At 42.1% G+C, this 11,460-nt stretch overlaps 1 protein-coding gene across 1 annotated transcript; it reads right to left on the reverse strand.

The window, feature by feature from the left end:
• Positions 1-3,162: 3,162 nt before the first annotated feature.
• wdr55 (WD repeat domain 55) lies at positions 3,163-11,360 on the reverse strand. The gene is made up of 4 exons (XM_075451004.1): positions 10,796-11,360; positions 8,818-8,924; positions 7,248-7,517; positions 3,163-3,799 (listed from the first exon to the last, which is right to left on the reverse strand). The coding sequence occupies exons 1-4, from the start codon at positions 11,348-11,350 to the stop codon at positions 3,472-3,474; spliced, it is 1,260 nt and encodes a 419-aa protein (XP_075307119.1). The 5' UTR covers positions 11,351-11,360; the 3' UTR covers positions 3,163-3,471.
• Between the last annotated feature and the right edge of the window lie 100 nt (positions 11,361-11,460).

Raw genomic sequence — 11,460 nt, forward strand, 5'->3', positions numbered from 1 at the left:
TCAAATCTCCATTTTGGAGCTTCAATAAAGTTGGTTGGAACCAGAGATGTCAAGCTGGTATATTGATTGACCATCCATCCATTCATCATGTTCCATTTATCTGTCTAAAGTCTAAATAACTTGAATCTGCTGCTGTTACTCTCAGTTCAGTCATACTTTAGGCCATTTTAATTCTGAGTAAATAGGAACAGGTCTAATAAAATTAAAGCAAGTTAACTGATATGTAACCTTTTAACGCAAAATAAGCTTTTTAGGGAAGATTAATGTCCAATCTAACGCGTGAATGGATTTATATCTATATATATATCTATATATTAGGGCTGGGCAACGATTAAAATGTTTAATCTAATTAATCACATGATTTCCCTGATTAATCACGATTAATCGCATTTGTGCGCAAAATCCAAAAATGAATCCAAAAGTAGTGTATAGCTTTTAGCATTTAGCTTTATTTTAAATGTGCTGCCATATGAATGAAAGTGCCATAACATTTGTTGTGCAAACACACTTTTAACATCAGCATCTTTCTGTAGTTTTTATGTAGAAGCCTCGCTCCACTGTCTGTTTCCTTGAATGACTTGCTGCTATCAGTTGTGTGTTTTGCCTTTAAGTGATATTTTAGACTGGAACTACTACGCTGAGAAGACAATTCAACTTGGCAGAGTTTACAGATGACTTTGGTTCTGTCGACTCCGCCGTCTGGAAGAACTTTAAAATGAAAATGGCCGAGTAAAAGTTCCGTACCCTTCTCCATGTTTGGTGGATCCGCCGATTACTTTCTTTTCCTGTTCCACAGCAGACAGCAACAGACTTTTACAAAATAAAAGCCTGTGAGCAACAGACTTTTACAAAACAAAAGCCTGTGAGCAACAGACTTTTACAAAATAAAAGCCTGTGAGCAACAGACTTTTACAAAATAAAAGCCTGTGAGCAGCAGGTTTTTACAAAATAAAATATAAATAATAAAACCTGCGTTAATGTGCGATAAAATATTTGTTGGCGTTAAATAGTTAACGAGTTAACGCAACAATAACGAGTTAACTCGCCCAGCTCAAACTGGTTTCTTTAATATGACAATGAGTTACCTGGACTCCACAGTCACCAGATCTCAGTCCAACTGAGCGGCTTTGGGATGTGCAGCCGACACATCTGCAGCAGCTGCCTGATGCTGTCATGTCAATATGGAGCAAAACCTCTGAGGAATTGTTGAAAGTATGCCACGAAGAATTAAGGCAGTTCTGAAGGCTAAAGGGGGTCCAAGCTTTTATTAGCAGGTACCTGATAAAGTGGTTTTATTATCCACATTTCTGGGTCTTAAAGGGACAGTTCGCCTCTTTTGACATGAAGCTGTGTAACATCCCATATCAGCAACATCATTTCTGAACATCTTCTTACCCCCTGCTGCGTCCTGTGAGCAGAGTTCCAGCCTCGTTTTGGTGCTGATGAAGGTAGTCCGGCTAGTTGGCTGGGGTTTAAAAAATAAAGCGTCTTGTTTCTCAGAACAATATGCGTTCAACAGAGTAATACATTTGCATCACAAAATGGTTCTCCAGGAAAAAGTCAGACCTCACAATTGCTTGGCTCTATTTTCTCTCCCTTCGTATCACTGCCTGCTGTGCAGACCGAGCAGCAAACACCGTAACAGGCGCGGCTGTCGGCAGGCGGCAGCAGGCAGTGATACGAAGGGAGAGAAAATAGGGCCAAGAGATTGTGAGGTCTGACTTTTTCCTGTTACTTCTTTGGGCTGAGACTCTACGACCCCTGGGAGCAAAGGCTCTGCCACCAGGTGGTTGTTGGTGAGCTTCCACCTTTGCCTTGATCCAGGTGGGTGCCCCCGTTGTCCTTCTCCATCACTTAACTGTGTGGTGCCGCTCCATAAAGGGTCTTTATAGATAAAGGTCTTTATCACTCTTAGGCTACGGCTACACGAAAACGAAACAAAGGTTTTTTTGAAAACGGGTACGAAAATTATTGCGACCACACAGGAAAGCTTCTGTAAAGAATCAGGTCCAGATGGAAACGCTGAAAACGCTGAAAACGATGCAGTACACACGCCACACCTATATGTGCGCTGTAAGCCCCCCCCCCACCGGTTACACCAGAACAATAGAAGAAGCCATGCGCATGCGTGTACGCGCCTACTTCTACCAGCGCGAAGCTCACGTTGTTCCTTCAACAACGCCGCTGTAGTTAGCAGTGTCTGCAGCAGTGCTACTTTCAATGTTGTGGGGTCCATGATGATCGCTGTCTGTCCTTGTTGTGTTGTCTTCTTCTTCCGGATTTTGAATGGAAGCCGCTTTTTGTTCTGGTCACCGACGCATGTGTATACGTCAGTGGCGTTGGTCATGTGGCTGTGACGCAGATGTAAACAAATCCGTTCTGGCTGTAACAATGGAAACGAAACGACGCCGTTCTCAGATCTTCCCACTCTGGAACCCGTTCTCCAAAACTATCGTTTTGGGGTAGTGGGAACGCCGGCTCCATGTGGCCGCGACAGCCAAACGATAAGAAAAAGTATCGGTTACAGTGAAAAACGTTTCCGTGTAGCCATAGCCTCAGTCTGATCCCTCCCCTGAGACTAGTTTGCCTTGGGAGACCCTACCAGGGGGCAGATGCCCCAACAGCACAGCTCTCAGGATCATGATATCTGTTTACACAACTAGCTTTAGCATGCTATGCTAATGCAGTGATACTTGAAGAGACAACACTGTGATTGTTTGTTTTCGTACTCACGGTCCTTTATCTTATATAATATTTGTAAATCAATTAAATCATTTATCATACATTTTTCACTTTTCCTGGAGATCGATTTTGTGATGCAAATGTATTACTCTTTTGAACGCATATTGTTTTGAGAAGCAAAACGCTTTATTTTTTAAACCCCAGCCAACTAGCCGGACTACCTTCATCAACACCAAAACGAGGCTGGAACTCTGCTCACAGGACGCAGCAGGGGGTAAGAAGATGTTCAGAAATGATGTTGCTGATATGGGATGTTACACAGCTTCATGTCAGGAGAGGCGAACTGTCCCTTTAAACTGCCCCAGAGTACCTGGGGGCGACACACTGTTTGCTTGACATCTTTAATGGCTTTTGATGGCCTCTTTAATGTGACAACAGTTTGATGTGCATGGCTGTGCATTTGCAGGGCTCACATTGAGATCTGTTTTAATGTTCTTTAATGTTCTTAACAAAAAACACAAAATGTTGTTAAAAAACAAGCAGCTGAAAGAATTCAGCTGTTGGTTCAGTCCGCTGCCCGACCATTACGGGGTTTTAACTTCCCAGGGTTTCCAAATCTCCATTCACAAAGCCACCAACAGTGGTTCGTTTGTGGGGTACGGCTGCGTCTGGCAGGGTTCAGATCTGAGGTTTAGTGCCTGCTAACGTCTGCCACAGTAAACATTTCCCTCAGACTGACACACTTCGACCAAACAAACATGTATTCAAACAGAACCGAACAGCGACGCTTCAATCACTGCCGCTGTCACTATCCTCCTCTTCCTCAGGTTCTTCTTCCTCCTTCTTCTCGGCTTCCTCCACGAGTCCAGAGAAGAAGTCGTTCTCCCCGAGGGCCTTCTTGGTCAGGGACTTCATCCGGCCGCCCTTCTTCTTCCTCTTCCGGTACTCGCTGACGGTCGTTTTGGGCAAACTGGAAATGTCCCAGAACTTGACGAGCTGGTCGTGGGCGCAGCTGACCACGAAGCGGGAGTCCCAGGACTTGGAAATCTCTTCGATGGGTTCGCCGACGTGCTGCCCGACGCAGCCGATGACCCGGTTGGGGAGGAGGTTGATGGCTCTGACGGAGGGCAGACGGACCGTGTTAGCAGAGATGGGACCAAGTCAGTAATTTTTTCTTGGGCAAGTCAAGTCAAGGTCAAAGTCAAAGTCAAAGTCAAAGTCAAGTGAAGGTCAAGTCAAGGTCAAGTCAAGGTCAAGTCAAGGTCAAGTCAAGGTCAAAGTCAAGTCACCTTATTATTGCAGTTTTACCTGCACAAAAACACAAAGATATAAGTAACTGTCAGTAAACATCATTGGCCAATGTGTCCAACCTGTCCACCCCGTATCATATCAAGCTAACGTTAGCTAACTACCGACTAGGCTAACAGGATAACATTAGCTAATTTGACGAGCACTTACTGGTCAGAATGGATCTTTAAATGACGAACAAAGTTGGAAGTTGTCGTCTGGCTGTCCCAGATGTTAATGCCGCATGTCTTGCACTGAGCTGTTCGTCTTTAGCCGTCAAAATGGTAATTACGAAAGCCGAAGACAATGGCTGTGTTCGAAACCGCCTACTTCTCCTACTTCTCCTACTACTCATACTAACTTTAACTTTTTTCCCGGATGCATACTAGATTCTCTGAAATGTTGGGTATGCATCATGAGGTTACTACTCATACTCAAACTACCCAAGATGCAATGTAACGTGACGTCGCTGATCGTCATTTCCTGTCAAAGCGGCAGTTTCAAGCTAGCTACAACGAGGGTAGGTTCACTTCCTGTTTTCAAAACAAAAGCACCAATTGTATGGTAATGGCTTTCCCTATGATAAAAGGCAACGGGTATTTTATTTTGTGAAAATAACAGGAAGTGCGTTGCTCACTGCGGCTAGCTTTAGTAGCGCCGAATTCGTGGGAACAAAATTGTAAACAGCCGGTATTTTGTCAGGTTTTCAACACGTTGGGGATCTAAACGACTACTTTCTCACCTGAAAATGTTTCAAATGTTGCTAAAGTTTACAGAGTTTAGAGCTTAAGCGAAATCAGCTTCAGGCCGGCTGATTTCGGCTCGGGCAGGAGCGAAATGCATTGTGGGTAAACGCTCTACATACTGTCTGATCGATGAGTATGCAGTACGCAGTATGTAGTATGTAGTATGTAGTATGCAGTATGTAGTATGTAGTATGTAGTAAGCAGTATGTAGTATGTAGTATGTAGTATGCAGTATGCAGTATGTAGTATGTAGTATGCAGTATGTAGTATGCAGTATGTAGTAAGCAGTATGTAGTATGTAGTATGCAGTATGCAGTATGTAGTATGCAGTATGCAGTATGCAGTATGTAGTATGTAGTATGCAGTATGCAGTATGTAATATGTAGTATGCAGTATGCAGTATGTAGTATGTAGTATGCAGTATGTAGTATGCAGTATGCAGTATGTAGTATGCAGTATGCAGTATGTAGTATGCAGTATGCAGTATGTAGTATGTAGTATGCAGTATGTAGTATGTAGTATGTAGTATGCAGTATGTAGTATGTAGTATGCAGTATGCAGTAAGTAGTATGCAGTATGCAGTATGCAGTATGTAGTATGTAGTATGTAGTATGCAGTATGTAGTATGTAGTATGTAGTATGCAGTATGCAGTATGTAGTATGCAGTATGTAGTATGCAGTATGTAGTATGCAGTATGTAGTATGTAGTATGCAGTATGTAGTATGTAGTATGCAGTATGTAGTATGTAGTATGCAGTAAGTAGTATGCAGTATGCAGTATGTAGTATGTAGTATGTAGTATGCAGTAAGTAGTATGCAGTATGCAGTATGTAGTATGTAGTATGCAGTATGTAGTATGTAGTATGTAGTATGCAGTATGCAGTAAGTAGTATGCAGTATGCAGTATGTAGTATGTAATATGTAGTATGCAGTATGCAGTATGTAGTATGTAGTATGCAGTATGCAGTATGCAGTATGCAGTATGTAGTATGCAGTATGCAGTATGTAGTATGCAGTATGTAGTATGTAGTATGCAGTATGTAGTATGCAGTATGTAGTATGCAGTATGTAGTATGTAGTATGCAGTATGCAGTAAGTAGTATGCAGTATGCAGTATGCAGTATGTAGTATATAGTATGTAGTATGTAGTATGCAGTATGCAGTATGCAGTATGTAGTATGTAGTATGCAGTATGTAGTATGTAGTATGCAGTATGCAGTATGCAGTATGTAGTATGTAGTATGCAGTATGTAGTATGCAGTATGCAGTATGTAGTATGCAGTATGTAGTATGCAGTATGCAGTATGTAGTATGCAGTATGTAGTATGTAGTATGTAGTATGTAGTATGCAGTATGCAGTATGTAGTATGTAGTATGTAGTATGCAGTATGCAGTATGTAGTATGTAGTATGCAGTATGCAGTATGCAGTATGTAGTATGTAGTATGTAGTATGCAGTATGCAGTATGTAGTATGCAGTATGCAGTATGTAGTATGTAGTATGCAGTATGCAGTATGTAGTATGCAGTATGCAGTATGTAGTATGTAGTATGCAGTATGTAGTATGCAGTATGCAGTATGTAGTATGTAGTATGCAGTATGCAGTATGCAGTATGCAGTATGTAGTATGTAGTATGCAGTATGTAGTATGTAGTATGCAGTATGCAGTATGTAGTATGCAGTATGTAGTATGTAGTATGCAGTATGCAGTATGTAGTATGTAGTATGTAGTATGCAGTATGCAGTATGCAGTATGTAGTATGTAGTATGCAGTATGCAGTATGTAGTATGCAGTATGTAGTATGCAGTATGCAGTATGTAGTATGTAGTATGTAGTATGCAGTATGCAGTATGTAGTATGCAGTATGTAGTATGTAGTATGTAGTATGTAGTATGTAGTATGCAGTATGTAGTATGTAGTATGTAGTATGCAGTATGCAGTATGTAGTATGCAGTATGCAGTATGTAGTATGTAGTATGCAGTATGCAGTATGTAGTATGCAGTATGTAGTATGCAGTATGCAGTATGTAGTATGCAGTATGTAGTATGTAGTATGCAGTATGCAGTATGTAGTATGCAGTATGTAGTATGCAGTATGTAGTATGTAGTATGTAGTATGCGGTTTCAAACACAACCAACGACTCTCGGTCCCGCTGACATGTTGATGCATATCTGATATGAGTTTATTCTCTCCTATAAACACTAAGGTATGTAGAGAGGGCATGGCTGACTGACAGGGTAGGGATCCAATCATGACGCCATTCTCAGCCTGCGCTCCTACCGGGTAATCAATGTTATTTTTTAAATTAATTTATTAATTTTATATTCAAACTGAAAACATGAACTGAATAACTCTCAAGTCCTTCAAGTCATCGTGTCTCAAGTCAAGTTCGAGTCGAGTCTTTTATTTTTTTTGTCAAGTCAAGTCACAAGTCGTCAAAACAGCGACTCGAGTCGACTCGAGTCCAAGTCTCTGCGTGTTAGTGACGCCTCCAGACGTCTGAAGACGCTCGCTCACAGAAGCCAACTCACCGGATGTACCCGTCCATGGAGGCCGTGCACATGATGCTGTCGGTGATGGGGAGGATTCGGTCCACAGACTCCGCCTTGACGGCGAAGCGGTCGCTGGTGGCTCCGAAGCCATTCCAGTTGAAGATGTAGACGGTCCCCTCGCTGGAGCCGCACACCACCTTCTTGCCCCGCTTCATCAGCGCCACGGAGGTCAGATCGCCGCTCTGGTACTCGGACAGCAAGTCGAAGCGCCGCCTCTTGATGTTGAAGACGCCCATAGTGCCGTCACCGCTGTGGAAACAGGACATTAGAGCTCAGACCACCGAGTTTTGGTGATTACCTTCAGTAGAGCAAGAGGAGGGACGCAAACTGAACGACTGTGTGTGATCGCTGATAAAACTCCCAAAAGTAGACTTTGGATTTGACCAGAGGTGGGTGGAGCAGCCAAAAACTGTACTCAAGTAAAAGTACTGTTACTTCAGAATAATATGACTCAAGTAAAAGTAAAAAGTATTCATCCAAATAATTACTTGAGTAAGAGTAAAAAAGTGCTCGGTGAAAAAACTACTCAAGTACTGAGTAACTGTTGCGTAACGTCTGATTTATTTGTTAACACAAGCATTCAATCAGACAGACAAAAATACTAAATAATCATCTTTAGGCCAATTAGAGTTCATCCAATTGATAAAATAAATTAATTAATTTAAAAAAAAAGCTTAAATTAAAATAATCCAGGTAAATTCAAGAACTTCAATAAAAAATAAAAGAGACAAAAATACTAAATAATCATCTTTAGGCAAATTAGAGTTCATCCAATTGATAAAATAAATTAAAATGAAATAGCTTAAATTAAAATAATCCAGATAAATTCAAGAACTTCAATAAAAAAAAAAAGAGACTTAGGAAATGTTTAAAACATATGTAACCCATATGTAACCTAAAAAACAAACATTCACCTATCCATGGGGGTAAAAAACGAGTTTAGGAAACTTAGCGCTACATGTTTCCTCAAGTTAGATGTTGAGTTTCTGCTGAAATGTGCGTTTGTTTTGGTTGCCACAGAAGACACATAATGTAGCTGCTGTTTCTCACTCTTTGTAAGGTAAACATGCTTTCAGTATGAGGCCTCGTCTGCGTCTTCATTTCCCACCGTTGGTTCTGACATTTTTCATCTGTTTCTTTGTTTGTTTGCTACGACTGCTAATGCTAAAGCTAACCCGTTAAAATACCAAAGAGGTAAGAAGAAAAGTAACCAGCTCATTGTAGCCTAATGTAGCGGAGTAAGAGGACAGTTTCTGCTGCACACATCTACTCAAGTAAAAGTAAAAAGTATAGAGATTTAAAACTACTCCTAGAAGTATAATGTTTTCAAAAACTTACTCAAGTAAATGTAACTCGTTACTACCCACCTCTGGATTTGAGGCTAATTTCGACACGGATATGTTGCCTTTAAAACCGGTTAAAAGCTTAAAAGTTTGGTTACTTTGGGACAAAATGGACGGCGGCGTCTTGCCCAACATCACAAAGAGGCTGGGAGTCGAACCGCCAACCTTCTGATTGTCTCTGACCACTTTACTCTTTTTATTATCACCTGGCTGTCAGGAGGATCTTCTTGGCCTCGTCCACGGCGATGTCACTGATGTAATCCTCGTGGTGCTTCAGGTCCATGAAGGCCGTTCCCTTCCTCATGTCCCAAAGCTGCAGAGAGAAACAAACGCCGAGAAGCTAACTGAGTCAGTCATGTTGTCATCATCACATCGTTTTAACTAAATGCATGTGCTCAGATCCTCAAGCTTTGGTTTGGAGCATTAAAAGACCAAATCAGACCATCAACGCTCTTTAGAAACGGTCTCAAACCGTAAATATGTCAAAAGTTTGATGTGTTTCAATCATCAAAGACCAGATTAAACCGCAACAAGAAGTTTTTAGGAAACTAAAGAACGATCGTAGTTGATCTAAAAACAAGAGAGATCATTTAAAGATCAGAAGACCTGCCTAGATTCAAACCCAAACCACTCAGAATCATTAAAGGGATAGTTCGCCTCTTTTGACATCCCATATCAGCAGCATCATTTATGAACATCTTCTTACCCCCTGCTGCGTCCTGTGAGCAGAGTTCCAGCCTCGTTTTGGTGTTGATGAAGGTAGTCCGGCTGGTTGGCTGGGGTTTAAAAAATAAAGCGTTTTGCTTCTCAGAACAATATGCTTTTAAAAGAGTAATACATTTGCATCACAAAATGGTTCTCCAGGACAAGTCAGACCTTTTGTTTCCTTTGTTTCCTTCACTTTTCCTTTATTTCCCTTTCCTTTCTTTTTGTTTCCTTTCCTTTCTTTGTCTTTTCTTTTCTTTTCTTTTCTTTTCTTTTCTTTTCTTTTCTTTTCTTTTCTTTTCTTTTCTTTTCTTTTCCTTTCCTTTCCTTTATGTGCCGTGCAGACCGAAGTGCAGACCGAGCAGCAAACACCGTAACAGGCGCGGCTGTCGGCAGCAGGCAGTGATATGAAGGGAGAGAAAATAGGGCCAAGAGATTGTGAGGTCTGACTTTTTCCTGGAGAACCATTTTGTGATGCAAATGTATTACTCTGTTGAACGCATACTGTTTTGAGAAGCAAAACGCTTTATTTTTTAAACCCCAGCCAACTAGCCGGACTACCTTCATCAACACCAAAACGAGACTGGTGTTATACTGAGAAGTGCATCCCCATTCGCGGGAGCGCGTAAGCCATTTCAGGTGTGGATTATTATATTTATCCAATAAAGTTACAGCGATAATATTGAGCTGACAATGGTATTTCATTCGTTCATCTTTTGTCTCATTTCTTCATGTAGATGAATAATTCAATAATACTTATGATAATCCGACAATTGTACAGTTTAGAGCATCTCTTTTACCTATTATTATATTTTTGTTCAAATATTCCAAATTAACGGTCGCGACAAACACTTATGTAGTGAGCCCGAAAGACTGTTGGATACATTTTCTATGAATATCAATCTTTTCTCAGTATAGCCCAAATGAAATAATCTAAAAAATGAACCTAAAACCATGAAATGTGATTATTTTAATTTTCGAGACAATTTTGGACCTGTTGAAATTCGCATCTGTTAATTCAATCAGATAAACAAATGTACGATGTAGTTATATCATTCCATTCTAGATTCTCCTTAAAGCGAACTATCCCTTTAAGGAACCACATCAAACACTCAAAATGTAGCCGGGTGTTTATCACCGTGATGAAGTTGGTTTGATATTGGATATTCGACAGATATTCACAATAAGGAAATAAGGTGTCTTTTTTTTCCAATACCTCCCAAGCCTTGTGACCTAGTGACTCCAAGCCAATGCAGATTGGCTTTAAAAAAAGGTGTGTGTGGTTGGTGCTACATAGGAGAACTATTCTGCATTGGTTTGGAGTCACTAGGTCACATGGCTTGGGAGGTATTGGAAGAAAAAGACACCGTATTTCCTTATTGTGAATATCTGTCGAATATCCAATATCAAACCAACTTCTCCACGGTGTGTTTATCGGGGTAACACCGGCCACAGAGAGGCTCATCTGAGGCTTCCTACCTTCAGGGTGCCTCCATCGTCCCCGGTCGCCACGATGTTCTCGTCCACCAGCAGCAGGCTGTTGATGGGGGCTCCGTGCGCCCCCCGGATCCGTGTGACCAGCTTCCCCCGCTCCACGTCCAGCAGGTGCACCGCCTTGTCCCGGGACACGCTGAAGAGCTTCAGCCCGTCCGCAGAGAAGCGCACCTGCCGGCAGGACTTCATGTGGTGCCCGGACGACCACAGCTCCCGGTTCTCGCCCTCCGTGCACGAGTAGGAGAAGGCGTACACGTCCCCGTCCACGTCTCCGCACACCAGCATGTCCCTGCTCGGGTGCAGAGCCACCGTGTTGGCGATCGCCTCCAGCCGGATGTCCTCCGGAGTTTCTCGGATCTTCGGCCCCGGCGGCTCGCCTTCCTCGTCCCCTTCCTCCTCATCCGGGTCCGGGTCCGGGTCTGGACCCGCCGGCTCGGACGTCTCAGGGTCTTTGGTTGTTTCTGGAGCTTCACTTTGGTCCTTTAATGGAGGTTCTGTCTCTTTGGACATGAGTTCAACGTGTTCTACGGAGGCTGCCATGTTGTTTTGGTTAATTTCTTCTTCTACACATTATTTCGGCAGAAACACCGGTTACAGCACAGAATACTGCCTCCTGTTGGATAAAGATGGTCAACATTAAAAAAAAATCA

Source organism: Odontesthes bonariensis, chromosome 19 (assembly GCF_027942865.1).
Source record: "Odontesthes bonariensis isolate fOdoBon6 chromosome 19, fOdoBon6.hap1, whole genome shotgun sequence".
In the NCBI taxonomy this organism is placed as follows: Eukaryota; Metazoa; Chordata; class Actinopteri; order Atheriniformes; family Atherinopsidae; genus Odontesthes; species Odontesthes bonariensis.